This window comes from Hemiscyllium ocellatum, chromosome 12 (genome assembly GCF_020745735.1).
Source record: "Hemiscyllium ocellatum isolate sHemOce1 chromosome 12, sHemOce1.pat.X.cur, whole genome shotgun sequence".
Classification (NCBI taxonomy): Eukaryota; Metazoa; Chordata; class Chondrichthyes; order Orectolobiformes; family Hemiscylliidae; genus Hemiscyllium; species Hemiscyllium ocellatum.
In genome coordinates this window covers 60,908,033-60,933,049 of record NC_083412.1, presented here as the reverse complement: position 1 = coordinate 60,933,049, position 25,017 = coordinate 60,908,033, and the positions used below count along the sequence as shown (strand labels likewise).

At 41.8% G+C, this 25,017-nt stretch overlaps 1 protein-coding gene across 2 annotated transcripts in view; it reads right to left on the bottom strand.

The window, feature by feature from the left end:
* Positions 1-1,630: 1,630 nt before the first annotated feature.
* The window catches only part of wars2 (tryptophanyl tRNA synthetase 2, mitochondrial), an 80,192-nt gene continuing 56,805 nt past the window's right edge, over positions 1,631-25,017 (bottom strand). The window contains exons 2-6 of one of the 2 annotated variants that reach the window (XM_060833095.1): positions 19,660-19,911; positions 12,919-12,999; positions 7,246-7,331; positions 2,903-3,021; positions 1,631-2,114 (exon numbers count right to left, since the gene is read on the bottom strand). In XM_060833095.1, coding sequence (XP_060689078.1) covers positions 1,666-2,114; positions 2,903-3,021; positions 7,246-7,331; positions 12,919-12,999; positions 19,660-19,911 — 987 coding nt within the window. In that variant the 3' untranslated portion in view covers positions 1,631-1,665. Of the gene's footprint in view, positions 2,115-2,902; positions 3,022-7,245; positions 7,332-12,918; positions 13,000-19,659; positions 19,912-25,017 lie in introns of those variants that run through there. The other variant, XR_009645242.1, reaches the window with a different exon arrangement.

Below are 25,017 nucleotides of genomic sequence, written 5' to 3'. Positions count from 1 at the left end.
ATAATTATTCATTTTGCTGACAAAGTAGAATTGGTCTTAGAGAAATGTTAAACTTTCATTATGATTTTCCATTTATTTTAGGTTCATCTCCATTTCCATCGGAGAGCAGCCAATTTATTCCTAGTCCTCTGTGGGTTTAAGTTGGCAGGCAGGAAGTATAGAGGAGTATTCCAGGGTAGGTTCCTCAAAGTTTCCCTTTCTCCATGCCAAGGCTCAAATCCACGTCACCTCCCAATGTCACAGTATAAACCAAGGAAATACAGGCAAATTAATCATAAGTTGCATTCTCTTACGCAAGAGATTCAGAGACATTATTTAACCAACTTGGTGGTAAAACCTTTATCCTCTTGGAATCTAGGAGCAAATCCAACCTAAATTAAAAAAAAAGAAACCTTTCCTCCCCAACACAGGAAATAGTAGGCACAGTTTGTTAGGCCATTGTATTTTTCATTGGAACATCAGTTCTAATGCAATTGGGGAGAGAAAATGCAGAGTGCAGGGAAGTGTGTAAATATCCACTATGACAGGAGGAATGGAAAAGATGATTGTTGGTACTCGAGAGATTTGGGATCTTTGCAAATAAAGCACAAAAATGCATCAATGTAACATGAACCAATTATAAGTTGCACTGTATGTTAGCCTTTATTAAAAGGGGGCTGCTGTGTAACACCAAGTAAATCTTGTTGTAATACATAAAGCTTTGGAGAAATTACAACTGGAACACTGCATACTGTTTTAGTTTTCTTGTCCAAAGAAGGTTACAGATGAGTTAGAATGGGTGCAGTAAAGATTCATGAGGTTGATTCTGGAGATGAAAGGGTTGTTCTATGAGGAAAGATTGAGTGGAGTGGGCCTATGTTCTCGAGAGTTCAGAAGAATGAGAAGCAACCTCATCGAAACATATACAATCCTTAGAGGGTTTGAGAGGGTAGATGTTGAGGTGTTCCCTGGCTGGAGAGACTCAAATGTGTGGTCACAATCTCAAAATAAAAAGCAAGTAAAAATGTTATCTTTGGAATTCCGTGTCTCAAAGTCAAGGGTATGGATGCTAAATTGTTAAGCATAATTAAGAAAAAGAATTATAGATTGACCATAGTACTAGATTTTTGGATACCAAACAAATCTGAGGACAAAGGAATTTATGGGCGAAGGATTCATAGGGAATAGAAATTGATATTCAGTCACGATTGTACCAAATGGCAGAGTAAGCTCGATGGGTGAGTGGCCAAACTTGCCTCTGTTTCTTATAATGCAGTATGCTTGTAATTATTTAATGGTTATACACATTTCATTTTCTTTGGGAACTGGCTTGGATCTAGTTTGGCTTTGACAAGCCATGTTAAAAAATCTCATTTTCACTCCCAATTAATATGCTTTTGGGCAAGCCCCTTATTTGCTACTTACCCATGGCATGCTTCTCTGTATTCAATATTTTTTATAGGATTCACAAATAAATTATGATCTCAGAATTATACCAGCTATCATTAACAAACTTTTCTAAATTTAGTAATAACTTGCGCAGATCTTAATATGCATATGTCATAAATAATCACTGACCACCCTTTATGTACGTCATGATTAGTTCTTCCACAGGGTTTCAATTCAAACAGATTTTCTCAAAATGCTAAGGTAAACCAGTAACTACAGTTTATTCTCGATACAGAGTTAACTAAAACCAACCAGTTTCCGGATTTCATGGTAGATGGGGCCTGCTAATTCTTTTGCCTTTTCAGCTCCACAGTTTAAGACTTGCTGCAGGAAACCTTTCTCAGCTTTAAGTCTCTCAATTTCATTCTTTATTGGTGCAAATTTTTCAATGACTGTCTCAGCCACCACATACTTGTAGCGTGCAGTGTCCAATCCTTTGCTTTGATGCACTACTTCCTCAACAGTCAGCCCAGTCACTGCTGCATGCACAGTTACCAGATTTGATACTCCTGGGCGTGTCTCTGGATCATACGTCACTTCAGAGGTGAAGTCTGTTACTGCTTTGCGAAACTTCAGTAGTATATCCTCTGGTGAATCTGTGATACTCACAGTTGCTAACGTTTGAGTGTCTGACTTTGACATCTTTGCAGTAGGGTTCCTCAATGATTTAATTTTTTTAGTTTCACCTGCAAAGAAAGGGGGAATAATGGAAAAGTGCTCATTCGTAAAGTAATATTCAAATATAAAACAATATTGAGTTTGCAATCTTTCGCTGGTGCAAATTCAGTCAAATAGAGGCTGGGCCTGAACTTGTTCCACTTCAACACTGACCTGATAGAACCAATTCTCTTCACTTCCCATCAGTAACTTCGAGTCCCGGGCTTTGATTTTCTCCCTCTTCCTGATTGCTTTCTTGAACTGAATCAGTGTGAAATTTCAGTGGCTTGCACTACCCTGAACAAAACTGCAGTGTCACATCTGGCCTGTCATTAATATAGACTCCCTCATCATTTTTAGCATGGTCATTTACATCTCTTCTTCAATCCCATTGCTCTCAAAACCTTCATAACCTTAAAGTTTGTTTTTTGCAGTGCTGACCTTATCTTATCCTGCACAAAGTCCAGCATTATTTGCCATCTCATTCTTACTCATTCTCAATGACTTATGTTGCTGCTCATTGACTTTGCTCTCATTTTGAAATGCCACCTCTGCTATCTTCAGCATTTCTTCCACTATGTTCAGCATTCATTACCAAAATCTCCACCCATTATGCACAAACTCTCCTTCTGGACCTTTCTGTCCAGCAACCTTCATATCAGTTAATTACTTCTCAAAATCCATTTATAAAATATCATCTCTTTTAGTTCTTTTTTCCACTTTGCTGTCTGAATAATCCAAACCTCCTGTGAAATACTTTAGGCATGCATTAAACAAAAGGAACTGTAATAACATGACCAGTTGCTGGTGTACTCACTTAGAATAGCTTTTGGTATAGGAAAGAGATGGCCATAATGGTTGTTGAAAATTCGGGCGACATCCTGTGTCAACTCCAGATGTTGTATCTGATCCTCTCCAACAGGTACATGGGTTGACCTTATCGGATATAAGAAGAATCTTATTGAGATCCTTCCTAAAGAACAATACAGGTAACATTTCAAGTAGAGGTCTAATAGCAAGCAGTTTGGTGATTCTATGATACACAATGCCGGTCTATCACACAGCATCTCTGTAGAGAAGTCTCTTAATTGGAAATCAGGCTCTTTCAGAATTCTTGCACCCTCAGCCAATGACGAGCTTCAGGGACGTGGTCACTTTATACCTAAAGCTCACCGGAGACATTGAAATATGATCCGCACTTCGAACTGATTGAAGCTCTCACCGGTAGCTTCTGCCTGGCAGTGCACATCCTCTGCTGACTTCATGTCCCCTCCAGGCAGAAGTCTAATTTTACTCCTGCAAACAGCCCCCAAGATCACTCATGCCATGGTGGAGTACATCAATAGGATAAAATTGCAGAATAATTTTGATTATTAACTTGTCCCAAATTTCCGCTGAAAGTGGTCTCACACCAGGTCAACTTGACACCAAATTAATTGCAATTTCAATGTGGAAGGAAATCTGGTTTATGAAATGCCCATTGATATTCCCTAGGTCTATGTTTTTAAAGCTATATCAAGTTAACTGAAATATTTGCAGACCAGAGACATTGCTGTCTAAATTCCCTCAACATTTAATTGCCTTGCTTTGAGGAAGAATCTCTCAGTATGCAGATACACAGAGGTCTCACCTGGGCAGGTTAATTGGAATTCAATTTGGGAAGTATAAATGAGACACTGTTCTGTTAAAACCAACATTGCAGACCACTAAGCTCAAGGGAATGCCACAGATCCCATGGCACTATTTTGCTGAGCAGCAGGGAGTTCATCCCCAGTGTCCTGGTCAATGCTTATCCCTTAATCACAGAATGAGATAGTCTGATTATTATCACTTTGCTGCTTGTACATGTCTGGTATCTATAAGTTGCATGTTGAACTCTCCACATCACAGCAGTGACCCTAGTTCCAAAGTACTTCATTGACTGGAAATTTTTTTGGGACATCCTGTGCTTACAAAAAGATGCTATACAAATACTAGTGTTTCCTCTCTTTTAATTATTCAGAGATAGGAAGCTGTAATATTTGTCAAAATCATACTTGACCTTGGGAAACTAATGGATCCAACACTGTTTAAGTCAGCACACAGACGTACTTACAGCTAATGACAGATGCTTAAACTGGAAGAATTAAATCACTGTCCAAAGTTGATAAACAGACCACCCAAATCTAGAACATTAGATAAATCAGTACCAGCAAAAAAGACAGTCTAAGCAATGCAATCAAAGCTAGTTAAATGTGCTTGGCCAGATTAGAATACATGTTATAACTGATAAAAGGAAGTAACTAGATTGAACGTGGAACACATCTCTGAATGTAGTGGTTCTGTTCGCCGAGCTGGAAGTTTTGGTTGCAAACGTTTCGTCCCCTGGCTAGGAGACATCATCAGTGCTCTGGAGCCTCCTGCGAAGCGCTTCTTTGATGTTTCTTCCGGCATTTATAGTGGTCTGTCCTTGACGCTTCCGGGTGTCAGTTTCAGCTGTCCGCTGTAGTGATTGGTATATTGGGTCCAGGTCGATGTGTCTGTTGATGGAGTTTGTGGATGAATGCCATGCCTCTAGGAATTCCCTGGCTGTTCTCTGTCTGGCTTGCCCTATGATAGTAGTGGGAAACAGCCAAGCAGAACGGACTCAGGATGATCCAGGTAATGATCACAGACGCTCACAACCGACTGCACAAATACAAACAAGAAATTGCGCGCCAAAAGTCGTTAATTTCAAAGACCGCTAATCATGAATGGACCCGGACCATAGAACAGGCTGTCACTATAAGACAGAACAGGATAACACATCGCAAAAAAACGGCACTAAAAGAAAAACTGGCCAAACTAACACACAAAAAAGGGGACACTACAACACACACCTGGGTTAAGAACCTCTCCCACAGACAGCTCACAGACATGGAAAGAACTATACTGACCAAGGGACTCAACTACAACCACAGGGACGCCAAGACAGCAGACTTCCTAGCAGCACTGGAATGCACACTCAGGAACAATGGACTGACTGAAGAGACACAACAAACAGTGAGACAAACGGTCGTACCTATGATGATAAGAAAAAGACAAACACATAACCTCAACACCAAGGAGAGGGAAGCACTGAAAGCACTAAGAAATGATAAGAACATAATCATACTACCAGCAGATAAAGGCAGAATGACTGTCATCCTAGATAAATCAGACTACATCAAAAAAGCACAACACCTACCAGCAGACACCAACACCTACCAAATGAAGGATTCGGACCCCACACCACAACTCACCAATAGAATAAATAACACTCTAAGGAATCTACAAAAAAATGGACAGATAACCAAAGTGGACCTACGAAGAATGAAACCGGAAAGCAACAACACCCCCAGATTCTATGGACTACCCAAAGTACACAAACCAGACATCCCACTCAGACCCATAGTATCACTACCAGGGACACCAGCATACAAACTGGCCAAAGAACTACAACAGAAACTGAAACACCTGGTCAGCGGATCCAAACACTCCATACAATCAACACAGGAATTCTTGGACGCCATCAGGAATACACACATAGACAAAGAAGAAACCATGATCTCATTCGACGTGACGGCACTGTTCACTTCGATTGACAAAACCCTAGCCAGAGAAACAATAGCCAACCTACTGGACATACATAACAGAAACCAGGAGGCGGAACCTATCAACAAAGACGGCATACTTAAACTACTGGACTTATGTCTCACTACACACTTTACATTCAACAATCAGATATACGAACAAATCAACGGAGCACCCATGGGATCACCAATCTCGGGACTCATAGCAGAGGCAGTTATGCAAAGGTTAGAACAAACAGCCCTACCACAAATTCAACCCAAACTCTGGGTCAGATATGTCGATGACACTTTCGTAATCATCAAAAACACGGAAATAGAAAAAACACACCGGATCATCAACGCCACACTCACAGGCATCCGTTTCACGAGAGAAGTAGAAAAGGATAGCCAACTCCCATTCCTAGACGTGATAGTACAGAGAACACCGAACGGAGAATTCACCACAAGGGTACACAGGAAAACAACACACACAGACCAAGTCCTAAACTATGAAAGTAACCACCCCAACACACACAAACGAAGCTGCATCAGGACACTATTCAAAAGAGCTACAACACACTGCAGTACACCAGAACTGCGAAAAGAGGAAGAGGAACACCTATACAAGGTATTCGCCAAAAACGGATACCCGCGCAACTTTATCAACAGATGCCTAAGAGATAGACCACGGAACGAGGACATGCCACAACCAAAAGGACTAGCCACACTACCATACATCAGGAGCGTTTCAGAACTGACAGCCAGACTACTGCGACCCCTAGGACTCATAACGGCACACAAACCAACAGCCACGCTCAGACAACAACTTACTAGAACAAAGGAGCCAATACCCAACATGAGCAAAACTAATGTAGTTTATAAAATACCATGCAAGGACTGCACAAAACACTATATAGGACAAACAGGAAGACAGCTAACAATCCGCATACATGAACACCAACTAGCCATGAAACGACACGACCAGCTATCCCTAGTAGCCACACACTCAGACAACAAGCAACATGAATTCGACTGGGAAAACACTACTATCATAGGGCAAGCCAGACAGAGAACAGCCAGGGAATTCCTAGAGGCATGGCATTCATCCACAAACTCCATCAACAGACACATCGACCTGGACCCAATATACCAATCACTACAGCGGACAGCTGAAACTGACACTCGGAAGCGGCAAGGACAGACCACTATAAATGCCGGAAGAAACATCAAAGAAGCGCTTCGCAGGAGGCTCCAGAGCACTGATGATGTCTCCTAGCCAGGGGACGAAACGTTTGCAACCAAAACTTCCAGCTCGGTGAACAGAACCACTACAACAAGCACCCGAGCTACAAATCTTCGCACAAACTTTGAACATCTCTGAATTTCAGTAGAGCAAGTCAAGAGCGCGAAGAATATCCAAGTATTTAACAATGCTTGTTGAATGTTGATTCCTGTACATTGTTGCATCATTAGATTAAGGAAAAATGGCCAGAGATATAGAAATTTACACACAGGTATTCATGAAGAGTTTGACTAGTAAATCCCCATATCTATTTACAATTATTTGTATGCTAGTTAAAGTATATCTTACTTGTATAACAGAATATCTGCGGACTGCAGAACTGGGTAAGTGAACAGTCCCAAACTGCCCTCTTCCTTCTGACCAGAGCTTTTCATCTGCAAAATATCATAAAATAACTAATCTTTTCAAGGATTCAGGAATTTGTTTTTAACGTAAATTTGGTTGTTTCTGTTAGTTGTTTTATTATGGTTGGACTCTCAAAGCTGATTTTGTTCAGTCAATTAGAGTCTTGCATACAGGGATGTTTGAAAGCAACCCTTTACTCTTCGAATAAAAAGCAAATGCAATGCCTAATAGTTCACTATTATGGGCAAGAAGAAAGCAAGAATAATTTGGGAGCATTCTTTTCATCCTCAGTATATCCTAAATGCCTTATATTCAATTAACTACTTTTGATGACTAGTTATGGTTACTTGGGGAAATACTGAGTGTTGCACTGCAAGGTCTTATAACTAGCAGGGACATCTGCTTTAGTTGAGGGAGCAGTGGGCGGGTAGGACACAAGCTAAATTCACTATTTCTCTCCAAATAGTGCTGAGGGATCTTTTACATTCACTTGAATAGGCAATCAAAACCATAGTTCAACATTTTATCTGAGGAATCTCACACCAGACAGCAAGGCATTCTCATTGCTACAAAGTAATATTGACTTAAATTATGAAGTCTTAGAATAGGCCCAGGACTTTGGGAGTCTGGGGTGTATGTTTTACCACATAACCAAGCCGATACATTAAGATTAACTGTATATTGTACACTGTATCACTCAAGTTTAACCTTTGTAAAGCTAAGGGATGAAAATAAATTACAGCAGTTCAGGGTCTGTTTAACTTTTTTCCTGTACTACAGAAAGAAAATAAGCTTCTTGAAAGCTCAAAATAAATTCAAAGAAGTACAAGGTTTGAACGTATTCCTTTCGATTGCAGAGAATGTGAAAACAAGTCCATGTGTATGATTGTTTGTCACTCATAGGAAGCCTAAATGAGCCACATGACAAGCTTAACTGATTACTTTTAAGATTATCAATCAAATTCGTAACATAACTGATTTCAGAATGTGAACACACAAACATATCAATTAGAAGCAGTAGAATGCCAATTAACCTGTTGAACCAGCTCCACCATTCCCTAAGATTATATAAGATAATGGCCTCAAACTCCACATTCCTGCTTGCTATATCTCTTACCCCGATTATCTTTGACATTCTTGTTAGTCTCTCTCAGACTTATAAATACACAATGACTTTGGGAGAGCTCCAAAGGCTGCAGACCCTTTGAAAAACAAAATTCTCCTAATCTCAGATGTAACTGCAAGATTCGTTAATGTTAAACTACATCCTCTAGTTCTAGTGTCTCCCATAATGGGATCATTCTCTCAGCATCCACTCTATTAAGTGTCCCAAGGAATTCTTGTCCCTTAAGAATCACTTCTTACTTTTTCAAATGCTATGGATAAATCCCGATTCTCCAAAATTCTTTCATAAAATAACACCCATTATCCCAAGTAGTGGATGAGTGAACCTTCTTTGAACTACTTTGAAGGCATTTCTATCCCTTCCCAAATACGGACACCAAAACTGCTTGGAGCATTCCAGCTGTTGTCTCACCAACACCCTGTTCAATTTTAGCAAAATTAGTATTCTTCATTTCCAATCCCCTTGGAATATAATGACAATCTTCCATTTACCTTCTTAATCTTCTGCTGTTCTTACCTTCTAATTTTGTATTTCATATACCAGGACAACCAGATCTCTCGTTAGCTCAGAATTCTACAATCACTTTCCATTTAAATAACATGTTGCTTTTCTATTTTTTCTGGTAAAGTGGACAAGTTCATATTTTTCTACATTGTACTCCAGCTGCCACATTTGCGCCAACTCACTTAACATTTCTATATCTCCTTGGAGACTTAATATTATCTCTTCACAAACTACTTTTTTACCTCATAAAAAATGAATGAATAACAGACGTTGTAAATCAGAAACAAACACAGAAGTTGCTGGAAAAATTCAGCAGGTCTGGCAGCATCTGTGAAGAGAAATCAGAGTTAACGTTTCGAGTCTGGAGACCCTTCCTCAAAAGGGTCTGAAGAAGGGTCACTGGACCAGAAACGTTAACTCTGATTTCTCTGCACAGATGCTGCCAGCCTTGCTGAGCTTTTCCTGCAATTTCTGTTTTTGTTGCTTTCTTTCCTATCTTGGTGGCATTTTATCAACACAGCTACCAAACATTTTTCTCCTTCATTCTGGATTAGAGTGGTGCTGGAAAAGCACAGCAGTTCAGGCAGCATCTGACTGCTGTGCTATTCCAGTACCACTCTAATTCAGAATCCGGTTTCCAGCATCTGCAGTCATTGTTTTTACCTATTTTTCTACATCATCCAAATCAGTGACATAAATTCATACACCTTCAAGCTTTGCCCATTTTGTGAATTAGCTGTGAGAGCAAAGTTCACCATTACTTTCTCCATGGCAACCTGTTGGCCAATCAGAGACGATTTGCCAACTACTCAGCACCATTTTCTCCCCCACTGATATAAAATAGATGAGCTTGGTTGAAATTTAGCATTCTGCATTTGTTTTGAAGAATGCAACGTGAAATGCTTTGGCAACACAGAAGCAGCAGTACGCCATTTGGTGCTTTGAGTCTGCTTCACTGTTCAATATGACTCATCATCATTCTCCTCTTTCTCTACATAGTCCTCAATGCTTTTAATATCCAAAAACAATCTTTTCCTTGACATTGTATCTTTTTATTTTCCTGAACTTTTGATTGTGGACTGAAATGGGAATAGAACCATTTCAAAAACCAAGGATTGTTGCACTTTTTAAAAGCAAGTAACCAACACTCAATGTAAGTATTGTTAACATAGCTGCTTGTTCAAGCAGTAATTGAAGATTAGTTCACAGATGAAATGGAGCCAAGGGGTGTGTTAGAATGAAGCTTTTGTCAGAAACAAGTCACTGACTGATCACTGGTCACTAGTCCACAGACCAATGACAAAACCCTTATGCCTGCCAATAATTATGTGCTTGGTTTCCGGGTAGCTGCATAGCTTTGAGGTGTGAATGCTTTGTCAGAAATTATTGGACCCCTGGAGGACAAGGAGTTGTTTGTGCCCTGCAGTAAAAAACAGCCTGAAGATAGTCAATCTATTTGCCCATTTCAGTTACTGTAGGCTGTGACTTTTAATTGATAAGACCAAGTCCAAGTCCTAGACCTTGAAAGTGAGACCTAGTCACCTGGTGCCTTCTGCAAATAAGTGAAACTATCTGGATTTAGTAAGGGGACGTCATGCCTGACAAACCTGTTGGAATTTTTTGAAGAGGTGACAAGTAGGTTAGACCAGGGAAACCCAGTGGATATGGTCTATCTAGATTTCCAAAAGGCCTTTGATAAGGTGCCACATGGGAGACTGCTGAGCAAGGTGAGGGCCCACGGTGTTCGAGGTGATCTACTGGTATGGATTGAGGATTGGCTGTCTGACAGGAGGCAGAGAGTTGGGATAAAAGGTTCTTTTTCGAAATGGCAGCTGGTGACAAGCGGTGTCCCGCAGGGTTCAGTGTTGGGGCCGCAGCTGTTCACATTATATATTAATGATCTGGATGAAGGGACTAGGTGCATTCTAGCAAAGTTTGCCAATGATACAAAGTTAGGTGGACAGGCAGGTGGTACTGAGGAAGTGGGGAGGCTGCAGAAGGATCCAGACAGTTTGGGAGAGTGGTCCAGGAAATGGCTGATGGAATTCAACGTGAGCAGATGTGAGGTCTTGCACTTTGGAAAAAAGAATACAAGCATGGACTACTTTCTAAAAGGTGAGAAAATTCGTAAAGCCAAAGTACAAAGGGATCTGGGAGTGCTAGTCGAGGATTCTCTAAAGGTAAACATACAGGTTGAGTCCGTGATTAAGAAAGCGAATGCAATGTTGTCACTTATCTCAAGAGGGTTGGAATATAAAAGCACCGTTGTGCTACTGAGACTTTATAAAGCTCTGGCTGGGCCCCATTTGGAGTACTGTGTCCAGTTTTGGTCCCCACACCTCAGGAAGGACATACTGGCACTGGAGCATGTCCAGTGGAGATTCACACGGATGATCCCTGGAATGGTTGGTCTAACATACGAGGAACGGCTGAGGATCCTGGGATTGTATTCATTGGAGTTTGGAAGATTAAGGGGAGACTTAATAGAAACTTACAAGATAATACATGGCTTGGAAAGGGTGGACGCTAGGAAATTGTTTCCGTTAGGCGAGGAGACTAGGACCTGTGGACACAGCATTAAAATTAGAGGGGGTCAATTCAGAACAAAAATGCAGAGACATTTCTTCAGCCAGAGAGTGGTGGGCCTGTGGAATTCATTGCCGCAGAGTGCACTGGAGGCTGGGACGCTATATGTCTTCAAGGCAGAGATTGATAGATTCTTGATGTCATGAGGAATTAAGGGCTGGGGGAGAATGCGGATAAGTGGAGTTGAAATGCCCATCAGCCATAATTGAATGGCGGAGTGGACTCGATGGGCCGAATCGCCTTACTTCCACTCCTATGTCTTATGGCCTTATGGAGAAGGAAGATCAGCAAGTAGCATTCTGATCAAGGCTCATCTCAGCAAATTGAGAACTGCCATTCTAGTCTTTCCCTCCATCAATAAACACATGATCTTTCCCTCATCTTTGTCTGTCTGTATGTACATGTAGATGGGAGTTTTTAACAGGGTTAGAGTCTTAATTAGTAAAATTATACACTGATGGCTCATAATTGTTGGCTTACACTTAGAATCCATTTACAGAGGAACCTCAATTATCTGAAGGACATGGGCGGGGAGTATTTTGTTCAGTTAATCGAATTCCAGATAATCGAATGCTGGATAACATAGTTTAGCCAAGCGTCGTGTCCTTGTGATTTTGCCGGATAATTTGATATTCGGATAATCGAATGCTGGATAGTCGAGGTTCCTCTGCATTTGTAATAAATAGTCATTCTTGTTAAGTAAAGAAGCCTGGCCATACTTCTAGGAGAAAGTGAAGACAACAGATGCTGGAGATCAGAGTAAAAAACGTGTGGTGTTGGAAAAACATAGTTGGTCAGGCAGCATTCGAGGAACAGTAGAGTCTTTGATTCAAACGTAAGCTCTTCATCAGGAAGGGCTGATGATTCCTGATGAAGAGTTTAGGCTCAAAATGTCGACTCCCCTGCTCCTCAGATGCTGCCTGACCGGCTGTGCTGGTCTGTGTTCTGTCAACCTGGGATGAAAAGCCACATAAATTGGTGAATTCTGAGTACTGATTCTGGGAATGGTGAGGCTTGAGTTCCAGGGTCTACCCCAGTGAGGTGTAACAAAGTTTTCTGCCACCAAGTGACAGTACAGGAAATATCTGTCCTATAATTATAGTATAAATCCCACTTGTTAAACATTTGCTGATTGTTAAGCTTTTGATTATGAGGGACTAAGTGTGAAATATTTAAATTATTTTCAAACTCTTTAATTTACACAGGAAAGACATTTGCAGCTACAATCTGTATGCTTTTTGTTCTTGGGATGGGAGTGCCATTAGTTAGGCCAACAGTTGATGCCCATTCCAGTTGCACTTGAGGTTTTCCAACAACCTTACCATTACCACCTCAGAAAAATAGCAGTTTTGGAATAAAGAGTTCACACAGACTTTACTATTCAACAAAGAAGAGAATACCTTCCATTGAGGTAAATGACGTAACCTTGGCATACTTGTTAGACAACTCAGAATCCAAGCTAATTCTGTGTGTTCAGAGACCTGTAAGAGAGTAACATATGTAATCAGGTTGATGGATTGGGAGACTACCAGATAGTAGGTCATTTGAATCTTCTATGAAGAGACATTATTCACATACTGCTGTTACATACTGGTTACAGAGACAGCGAAGTCTGCCTGATGGCATTTCAATTAAATTGCATGTTTATAATAAATAATTATAACATAATTAGATCATTTGGCTTGGCCTTTCAAGGCTGTTCAATGTTCAAATAAGACCAAGGTTAGCCTTCTTTTTCAACTTTACATTCAACAATCTAGTCTGACGATCCTTGATTCCCTTGGTTTTCCAAATCTATCGACACATGTCTTGAACACTTTCAGCAGTAGAGGGAGAGAAATCAGAAGACTCACAATCACTTGAGTGAAGAGATTTCTTGTTTTCTTGGTCGTAAATGGCCGCCCATTATTCTGAAACCATGGTCGTGACTCGCCAGCTCTTGTAAACAGTTTGGCGGCATCGCTTCCGTATCGCTCTTTTAAGAATTTTGTGTGTTTCGATTAGATCACCTTTTAATCTTCTGAATGTTAGGCAAACACAGACCTCATGTACTTAATTTCTGCTATTATGACAAGCCCTCATCCCAGGAATCAGTCTCGTGAATCTCTGTTGCACTCCCTGTAATATAATTGTGTTATAAGATGACCAAGAGAAAATAATGCATTCCAGGTGTGGCCTCACCAGTATCCTGAAAAAATGTAATCCTACGATAATTTTTTTAAAACTCTAATTACAATTACAGGTAAACAGGATTGTGAAGAAGGTAAATGATATGCTTGGCTTTATTGGTCAGTGCATTGAGTATAGGAGTTCAGAGGTTATCTTGTGGCTGTTCAGGACATTGGATAAGTCCCTTTTGGAATATTGCATTCTGTTCTGATCTCCCTGCTAAAGGAAGGATGTTGTAAAATCTGAAATGGCTCATAAAAGATTTAAAAGGATGTTGCCAGGACTGACGGGTCTGAGCTATAGGGAGAGGAAGAATGGGCTGCGGCTGTTTTCCCTGGAACCTCAGAGGCTGAAAGGTGACCTTATAGAGGTTTAGAAAAATCATGCAGGGAATGGATAGGGTAAATAGATAAGGTCTTTTCCCTGACATGAGGGAATCTAAAACTAGAGGGCATAGGTTTAAGATGTGAGGGGAAAGATTTAAAAGGGACTTAAGGAGTAACTTCGTCACACAGCGGGTAGTGTGTGTATGGAATGAGCTGCCATAGGAAGTGGAGGAGGCTGGTACAATTACTGGACTTAAAAGGTATCTGGATGGATACAGTATATGAATCAGATGGATTTAGAGGGACATGGGCCAACTGCTGGCAAATGGAACTGGATTAACTTAGAATATCTGGTTGGCATGGACGAGTCAGACCAAACTTTTTAAGATTCACGTACGTACAAGAACACACAAGCCACTCTGAATGCAAACATTTCTCGATTCCATCACTAATCAAAAATATTCTGCAATTTAATTTTTTCCTACACAAATGGATAACTTAACAATTTGCCATATTGCATTCCACCTGTTAAGTTCTTGGTAATTGAAGCAACTTATGTACATCATCCTGCAGACTCTACATTCACTAGAACAGTACTGCAACTTTGATTTCACAGACTTTGCATGTAGTATCCACTTCACTTTGATAGAAATGCTATTTTTTTGGAAGGAGTGTTTAATATCAGCAACTTCTGTGCAATCCATATGACTAACAGATCAACTGGTTGCCTTTGTAGCCTTAGCTCTGAGAGGTGAAAACAGCATTTCTTCCACCTACTCAGAATAACTGCCAGTCTTCATTGAACAACACCAGGCTTCTGAGTCAGTTTTTACACAGCTATCTAACATTGTGCAAAAGGCAACAACAATTATGACTCTAAGGTATTTGCCTCTTGAAATCCATCTGGAAAATTCCAATTCATCTACCTCCTCAGTTTTTACCCCCATCTAAATCTTCTAATAAAATCGTGGATCCTGCTCCCCCATGCTAATGATATAAATTAACCATCAAAGCAAATAGGAGTTAGATTCTGCTGCTAAGTAAGCATACCATGAGCAGGAGGCAGGTAGCAGGGTTGTTTCAGCTAGAGCATATTTTCACAGAATCAGTACAGTGCAGAGGCCATTCAGCCCATCACGTCTGCACCAATCCTTCTGACGTGCATCCCATCCAGCCCCAGCCCCCACCCTATCCCTGTGGCTCCACATTTATCATGGCCAACCCACATGATCAACATATCCCTGGACACCACAGGAAAATTTAGCTTGGCCAATTCACCCATCCTGCATATCTTTGGACTGTGGGAGGAAACCAGAGCACCTGGTGAAAAACCATGGAGACAGAGGGAGAATGTGCAAAGTTCACATAGACAGTCGTTTAGATTAGATTTAGATTCCTTACAGTGTGGAAACTGGCCATTCGCCCCAGAAGTCCATACTGACCTCCAAAGGGTAACCCACCAAGACCCATTCCCTTCTTACTAATGTACCTAACATTATGGGCAATTTAGCATGTGCAATTCACCTAACCTGCAAATCTTTGGACTGTGGGAGGAAACCGGAGCATCCGGAGGAAACCCATGCAGACACGGGGAGAATGTGTAAACTCCACACAGTCACCCAAGGCTGGAATCGAACCTGGATCCCTAGCACTGTCAGGCAGCAGTGCTAACCATCAAAACGCTCTGCTGCTCTTTGAATAAGGGATTTCTTATTCAGTCACCATAAGTGACTAAGCAGCACTACTTAAGGCTGACTCTTGAAGCAGATACCTTGTAACACATCGGCCTGAGAGAACTAACACAAGGGAGAAACTTACTCAACCCTATCATCATAATCTACCTCCGTCCATGATGGCACTAGTGTCAGAGACAACTGCACAACACATGTGGAGACAAAGTTCCATTACAATGTGAAGGCCACCCCTCCATCATTTGTATACAACTAACACAGTGTTAAATGAGAGAATCAGAACTGGTCTAACAGCTTAAAACTGGACATTCATGAGGGACTGCGGGCAATTAGCAGCAACAGAACTGTGAGGTGCCACAGTTATAAACCTTGTGGTTTGACAGATCCCTCACTCTATCATTAGCAATAACCAAGGGACTAGCCCTAGCTTAATTAGGAGTTTGGAACAGCATACCAGAAGCAGTGCCAGGCATTACACCAATGAAATGCCAACCTGATGAAGTTACCATGCAGGAATATGGATATGGTAAACAATACACGGAAAAGGCTAAGGGCAGAGCTACGAAATCTTGTGACCAATAAACAAAACCAAAGTTTTGGAGTCTTGTCAAATCTAGACATGATGTTGGTGGATAATTAAACAATTATTTGCACACTCTATGACATCCAAGTCCAGCATATGAGTTCAAGAGTCAAGGCTGAAGTGTTTGCAACTATCTTCAGCAGGATGGATAACGCACATTGGCCTCCTGAGATCTAAAATCACAGATGTTAATTTTCTATCAGTTTGACTCACTTCAACATTTTAAAAATGGCTACATGTAACATATACAGCAGAGGCTGTTATACTCTGAATAGTTAGTCAGTAAAAGAAAAGAAAACAAAGCCAGTCTTCACTTGGTAAACATTTATTCACAGAATGAAATATCATCGGCATACATCTCCTGACACCACTCTACTCTTGTGAAGCTAAGTGTCTCTTTGTGTGTGCTCATATAACCACCCAAACACTGTTCTCAGACTGTATGTACTTAACCTCAATTGGTACAATTAATGAAGGCTACAGGCACTAATGAACTTGCAGCTCTAGTACTGAAGACACCGGTTCCTGAATGCCTCTAGTCATGCTGTTCCAGTACACTTACAACACTGCCATCAAACCAATAAAGTGGAAAATTATCCTGATCACAAACAAGTAGGAAGATCCAAACTAGCCAATTACTGCCCTGTAATTCTACTCTCAACTTTACATTTCTCTTGTCAAAGTGATTCAAGAAGTCATCAACAGTGTCACCAAGTAGCACATACTCACTTGGGTGGGAGGAGGTGTGGTCTACGTACAGGAGGTAGGGTGGGAGGAGGTGTAGTCTAGATTACAGGAGGTAACCTCTAAAAATGCCATCCCTTATTCCCAATTCCTTAGTTTCTGTCGCATCTGTTCCCAGGACGATCAATTCCACCTTGGAAAGTCCCAGATGGCCTCCTTTCTTACACATGGTTGATGATGCCCTCCAGCGCATCTCCTCTATTTCACACACCATCGTCCTTGAACCCCACCCCTCCCAACACAACAAGGACAGAACATCCCCAGTCCTCACCTTCCAACCCACCAACCGCCGCATACAACGCATCATCCTCCGCCACTTCCGCCAACTCCAAACAGACCCCACCAGCAGAGATATATTTCCCTCCCCATCCCTATCAGTGTTCCGAAAAGGCCATTCTATCTGCAACTCCCTCGTCAGGTCCACACACCCACCCCGCCACCAAACCCACACCCCCCTCTTGGCACCTTTCCCTGCCACCGCAGGAAGTGTAAAACCTGCACCTACACCACTCCCCTCACCTCTGTCCAAGACCCCAAAGGATCCTTCCACATCCATCTGAAATTCACCTGTACCTCTCCCAATGTCATCTACTGCATCCGTTGCACCCGATGTGGTCTCCTCTACATCGGGGAGCCAGGATGCCTTCTTGCAGATTGCTTTACAGAACATCTCTGGGACACCCGCACCCACCAACCCCACCGCCCTGTGGCTGAACACTTCAATTACCCCTCCCACTCCGTCCAGGACATGTAGGTCCTAGGCCTCCTCCACCGCCAAACCGTTACCACCTGACACCTGGAGGAGGAATGCCTCATATTCTGCCTTGGGACCCTATAACCACATGGGATAAATGTGGATTTCAACAGCTTCCTCATTTCACCTCCCCCCACATTGTCCCAGTCCCAAGCCTCCAACTCGGCACCACCCTCCGGACCTATCCATCACTCCCCCCTCTGACCCTTTCACCTTCTCCCTCACCTTCATCCACCTACTGCTGTCCCAGCTACCTCCCCGCAGCCCCATACCCCCTCCCATTTATCTCTCAGCCCTGACCCACAAACTTCACTCCTGATGAAGGGCTTAAGCACGAAACATCGATTCTCCTGCTCCTCAGATGCTGCCTGACCTGCTGTGTTTTTCTAGCACCGCACACTCAATATTCATTCTTGGCCTCACAAGTGGCAAATAACATTCATGCCATAAGCATGATGTAAGGAGGTAAGGACTACCTCCAAGAAGGGGTATTCTAACCATCTTCCCTTGGCATTCACAGGTATTACCACCATCATTCTGGGAGATGATCACCATTGACCAGAAATCTTACTGCATCAGCATGTGACTGGATATTTTATAGCAAGTGACTCACATTCTACCTCCCTAAAGCTCATTCAACATCTACAAGATACAAATCAAGAGTGTGACAGAACCCTTTCCACTTGTCCTTCTGAATGCAGCTGAAATAATGCACAAGGAGCTTGACACTGTCCACAGCAGAGCAGTCCCCTGTTTGTTTGACACCCAATTCACCACATTCATTGCCTTCCATTACTAGTACACTATGGCAACAATGTATGCCCTCTACAGTATGCACCACAGCAACTCATTAAGGCTTCTCTGCAAGAATCTCCTAAAACCTGTAACCTTTACCAATTAAAAAAATGAAGAACAGTCAGCAAATAGAAACTCAAACTCCAAATCAAATCTCTCTGACTTGGAAATATATTCCCATTTCTTCACTACCATTGGGTCAAAATCTTGGAACTCCTTCCTTAACAGTTCTGTGGTGTCCTTTCACAACCGGAATAACAGGAGGGTATTCAAAAGGAGGCTCACTATCACATTTTCAAGGACAATTAAGGATGAGCGTTTGCCAGAAATGGCCAGACTACATCAACAATTAATCAGGAAAACAAGCAGCAGAGCTCAGCAGAAATGTTTAAGAGGTAGATAATAAAAAAAATTGTTTCAGAAACCAATACAGTATATATTTCAGATGGTCGAGTCCAATATTTTCAGAAGAGGAGAACTGTGGTTCTCTATTAAAATAATATACAATGAGTGACTTTTCTGAATAACACAAGAATGAACAGAAACTCATAACATGAACCAGATAGGAAAAAAAGTACAATTCACCTTCACCATAAAAGCTCCCAAAGCTTTGTAATGTAATAAATAATATTTCAATACTTTGAAACAATCCCTTACTAGAAAGCTGAGGATCCAAATTCCACAGCATAAAGCCTCAATCAAACCAGAGTGAGCACATTTCAGAAGTCGAAGAAAACAGATTTAAGCAATAAAATGTTCTGAAGCAGAAAAAGAAAGAATCAGCCACAAACTTTGTGGCAATCCTTGCAAAAGCATCCAATTAATGGCATGAAGTTACTTTCACAATTCAAGACACATTGTAACAACCACCTGTGTGTCCAACTGCAAAAAGCTGGTTCAGTGCTGCAGAGTTTGTTTGGATCTTACAGCGCAGTTAAGTCAAGTATTTTCTTTGGATGAATATGTTATTTGTACATGTGGAATGCAAAATGTTCAATAATCTTCAGGAGGTCCACAGTTCTGCCAAAGTTAAGGGGGAGTGGGAAATAAAAGGATTTAGAACGTTAGCTGGAACTGACCTTGGATTGTTGAAATAGGACTGATTGCTCAGGGTTAATACCACATGCCAGGAGACTGGCTGTCATTTCGAGAATGTTTTGCCTGAGTTTGCCAGAGTCTTGAGGAACAGTGATGGAGTGCAGGTCCACAATACTGTACAGAATGGAGCTGTATTCATCCTGCAGCTTCACCCAGCTCTCTATTGCTCCGAGATAGTTTCCTAGGTGAGGGACCCCAGTTGGCTGGATTCCAGAGAAGACTCGGTTAACGACCTGCATCGAAAAGTACATATTATGTTCCTTTATAATGTACAAGTTACTAAACAGTCAGTTTGTATACCAATTAGCCCCAGATTGGGTGGATTATATCAGCACAGTGAACAAACTTGTACAATGGTTGTACAGTAATCCACACATTGGTAATTTTTACATCACACACTTATTTTCACAATTCACTCTTTCTCCATCCAAAAGCATTAAGTCACACTGGAAAATAGTTTCACAGCTACCTTTCAGGAGTCACCATCTTGACCATTTTTCATGCGTGAGTGTTGGAGCATTTTCATGTTGACTACAGGGTACATCCATGTCATCCAAGTCCAGTCTAGGCCTCACTGACTACCTATTCCCCGGGTAGGATCAAAGATTACCATTAGGAGCTGCAATGTTGGCTTGGGGGCCCAGGTTCAATTATATTACCAGAGGTTAGTGTTGTGATTGTAACAAGATCAGCCAGGTAGACCTCATAGAATATGGGTTCCCTAATTGGACCAGGTTAACAGCCCCAATCAGGAAGCCCTGGCTGACAGATATAAATATGAGTGTTACAGCTGTTAATGTTAATTGTTTTGTAAACTGTATATTATTTAATACAATAAAAAAAGAGTGTCAGAGGTTCTGTTCACTCTGAGAGCTGCTCTGAGGAAGCCAGACCAGTGTCAAGTACGTTGCACGTGTAAATCAAGGGTGACTTGGTGATGGGATACCGGCCTCTGTGGAGTTACTTCAGTTAGCTAATTTATATGCACAGTGTCCAAATTTCATGGGCTGTAGGTTTTAGTTTTAAATCCAGAACTCTGCATTCAAGAAGAATGTACCAATGCCAAAATAAAAGATCTGTCGAAAAGTATAGGGTCAAAAGTTCCTCATTCCCCAAGACGCATAGGCGATGACAAAAACTTGCCTGAATGTGCAATTTACTCCTGGAATTCTGAGGTTTAATATAATAAAAATAGAACAGGCATTTGGAAATTGACATGGATAGTCCCATTCCAAATCAAACTGCATGTCTCAAAAGTTGAATGTATGGATTGGCTCTCAAAAGAATCTTTTTTTTAAAAAAAATCTTGATTAAGATGAAGGAGGGAGAAATTTGTGTGATTAGCTCAACTCACCATTTGGAAATATTTGCTGCAGGGAGGGGGCTGAAGTTTTGATTTGGAGCTTGGCTGTCACTGTTGGGATTTCTCAGTGCAATGCTTGTTGTGAATACTTATAAACATGAGGTGGGGGAGGGGTGCAGTGGGACGCTAATTCCATGGTATTTTAACAGAACCGTGTAAAATGTTAAGGCTTTTCCACACCTCATCGAAATGGGACCATTTATAAATATAATTTAGATTAGTCTTGAAAAAAAAGCACATCTGGAATTCTAGTTATCATCAGGGATTGCATTTATTAAAATTTTAAGCCAGTTTAGTTGGTAAGATCAGAGTGTCACATGAGTCAAAGAGCAAAATGTGAAATTTCTCATTCCAAAGTACATAAGTTTCCCTTTCTAGATTTTAGTGATTAGCCTTCAGATCAACAAGTCACAAGATAAATATAAAATAATTTTGCATTTCATTAAATTGAATAGCTGCAGCGAGCATGATTCTACATCCTGGCGAAGGCTAAATACTGAATGATGGTCTGATGTTTGAGGGAAATGAAGTGAGGCAGGAACATTAAGATTTACACCTGTCACAGCCACTTGCTTCTTGTTTTATATGGTACATTTTAAAAATTTGAATCAAATTAAGTATTCCAGTGTTCCAGTGCAATAAAATTCCTGTAATATTAATTGTAACACTGTGCAGCCTTTCCACCTCACACCAAATAACTAATAATGGGGCTCACCAATGTGCTTTTGGCATTCCAGAATCAAAACAAGACAAAACTGAGCTCTTTGCATGCAGAAGATGTGACTTATTTATTGCCATGTGTATTTGTACAAAATATAGTGATAAATGTTGCATAGTGTTGTCACTCTCCAGCATCATCTTAAAACAAAGAAAAATAAAATCAAAACAGAGAATATAAAGGCATAAAAAAATGAAATAAAGTTCAATTTTACAGTTCTTCTTGTCAAGTGCTCAGTCATGGGCCTGGAGTGGCCAGCCAAGAGTTCCCTTGTCGCTGGAACAGAGTTGCCACTCTCCAGCACCATTTTGCCTTCACCGACGCTGCTGACACTATTAGTCCTTGTTGGGCGTTGCCAATACAGCCGCTACCATCTCTGCCAGGTCCCACACTGGCCCAAACTTGACTCTGCTACCACCAAGAGTCTGTTCTGGGTCCACCTCACTAATGCAGCTATTGACCTCAAATTCACCTGGACCGTCTCAGACTCCTCCCTCTCCTTCCTAGACCTTTCCATTTCTATCTCGGGCGACCGAATCAACACAGACATCTACTATAAACCGACTGACTCCCACAGCTACCTAGATTACACCTCCTCCCACCCTGCCCCCTGTAAAAACGCCATCCCATATTCCCAATTCCTTCGTCTCCGCCGCATCGGCTCCCAGGAGGACCAGTTCCAATACCGTACAGCCCAGATGGCCTCCTTCTTCAAGGACCGCAGATTCCCCCCAGATGTGATCGACCCTCCACCACATCTCCTCCACTTCCCGCTCCTCCGCCCTTGAGCCCCGCCCCTCCAACCGCCACCAGGACAGAACCCCACTGGTTCTCACCTACCACCCCACCAACCTCCATATACAGCGTATCATCCACCGTCATTTCCGCCATCTCCAAACAGACCCCACCACCAGGGATATATTTCCCTCCCCTCCCCTATCAGCGTTCCAAAAAGACCACTCCCTCCGTGACTCCCTCGTCAGGTCCACACCCCCCACCAACCCAACCTCCACTCCTGGCACCTCCCCCTGCAACCGCAAGAAATGCAAAACTTGCGCCCACACCTCCTCCCTAACTTCTCTCCAAGGCCCTAAGGGATCCTTCCATATCCGCCACAAATTTAACTGCACCTCCATACACATCATCTATTGCATCCGCTGCCTCCTCTATATTGGGGAGACAGGCCGCCTACTTGCGGAACGTTTCAGAGAACACCTCTGGGACACCTGGACCAACAAACCCAACCACCCTGTAGCTCAACACTTTAACTCCCCCTCTCACTCCACCAAGGACATGTAGGTCCTTGGACTCCTCCATCACCAGACCATAACGACACGACGGTTGGAGGAAGAGTGCCTCATCTTCCGCCTGGGAACCCTCCAACCACAAGGGATGAACTCATATTTGTCCAGTTTCCTCATTTCCCCTCCCCCTACCTTGTCTTAGTTGAATCCCTCGAACTCAGCACCGCCTTCCTAACCTGCAAACTTCTTCCTGACCTCTCCGCCCCACCCCACTCCAGCCTATCACCCTCACCTTGACCTCCTTCCACCTACCACATCTCCATCGCCCCTCTCCCAGTCCCTCCTCCCTACCTTTTATCTTAGCCTGCTGGACACACTTTCCTCATTCCTGATGAAGGGCTTATGTCTGAAACGTCGAATTTCCTGTTCCTTGGATGCTGCCTGACCTGCTGCGCTTTTCCAGCAACACATGTTCAGCTCTGATCTCCAGCATTTGCAGACCTCACTTTCTCCTGTCATTAACTTAAGACTAACTTAAAAAAACTAGAGTAATATTAAGGTTATTGATATTTTATTTCCTGTTTCATGGCAGTTTGTAGGTCACTCAAGCTATTAGAATTATACTAAATTGGTCCTGCATCCTAAAACCAGTCAAGTATATCAGTGCCGCTGTTTTCAGGACTCTTTAATCTGATTGTTTCACTGCTATTCTCCTTACCACAGACATCCTGTAGAGAGGCACACTGGATCAAACATCTAAAAATGTGAAATCTCTGCTAAAAATGTCTTGGACTTGAAAAATGAAAAGTTATTTTTCCCTGAATACAGCAAAATTTGGGTATTAAAATTTCAAAGTGACCACTCGCATTTATAGAATGCTTTTCATGAGTACCCAAAGTGTGTTACCCTCAAACATTCCTACCCAATTACATTGTTGCAATCAAGGAAACATGGCAGTCAATATCGGCACACCAATTCCCACAAGTAGCACATGATAATGTCTAAATAGTCTGTTCATGACTGCAGAACATATACTGACTAGGGTACCTGCTCTTTAACAAACAATATCATTGAATCTGTCACAAATGTGCACAAGTATAGAACCACAGAAACAGGACAGAACAGAAGGGAGCCATTTGGCCCATCTTGACTATGCTATCACAAATACTCCCAGATGCCTTTTCTCATTCCATCCTCCTGCACATGGCCCATAGCCCGATAGCTTACAGCACTTAAAGTGTGGATCCTCATACCTTTTAAAAAAGAATTTAGGATGTCTGCCTCCACTACTAATTCAGGAGGTGAATTCCAGACCCTCTGCAAAAAAAAATGTTTTTCTTCTTGTCCCCTCTAATCTTTCTGCTACTTAGTTTGAATCTATGACCCCTGGTTTTTGAACTCTCTGACAAGGGAAACCGGAGCCACCTATCTACTCTATCTCCACCTTGCACAATTTTGTACGCCTCAATTACATCACCTTCAGCTTTCTCTCATCTAAGGAAAATAAACCCAACCTCTCCAGTCTTGTGGCTACAATTGTCCAGCCCTGGCAACATTCTAGTGAATCATCTCTGCACTCTCTCCAGAGCAATTACTTCCTTCCTGTAATGTGATGACTGGAACGGCACACAATACTCCAGTTGTGGCCTCATCAATGTTGTTTATAGTTTCATCATTACATCACTGCTTTTGTATTCTATTCTGCTGCCAATGAAGGAGAGCATTCCATATTCCTTCTTTACAACTGTACCTCCCTGTACTGCTACTTTAGGGAACTGTGCACTCGTACACCAAGATCTGTTACCCTTCTCAGTATATTCCAGTTTATAGTATATTTCCTTTCACTGTTTGACCTCCCTAAATGCATTACCTCATATTTATCAGAGTTGAACTCCATCTGCCACTTTCCTGCCCACTCCTGCAACCCCTTGCAGCTACTCTCTACATGGTAAATTTTTGTGTTATTTGCAAATTTCCCAATTGTATCCCCAAGGTTCAAGTCCAAATAGTTAAT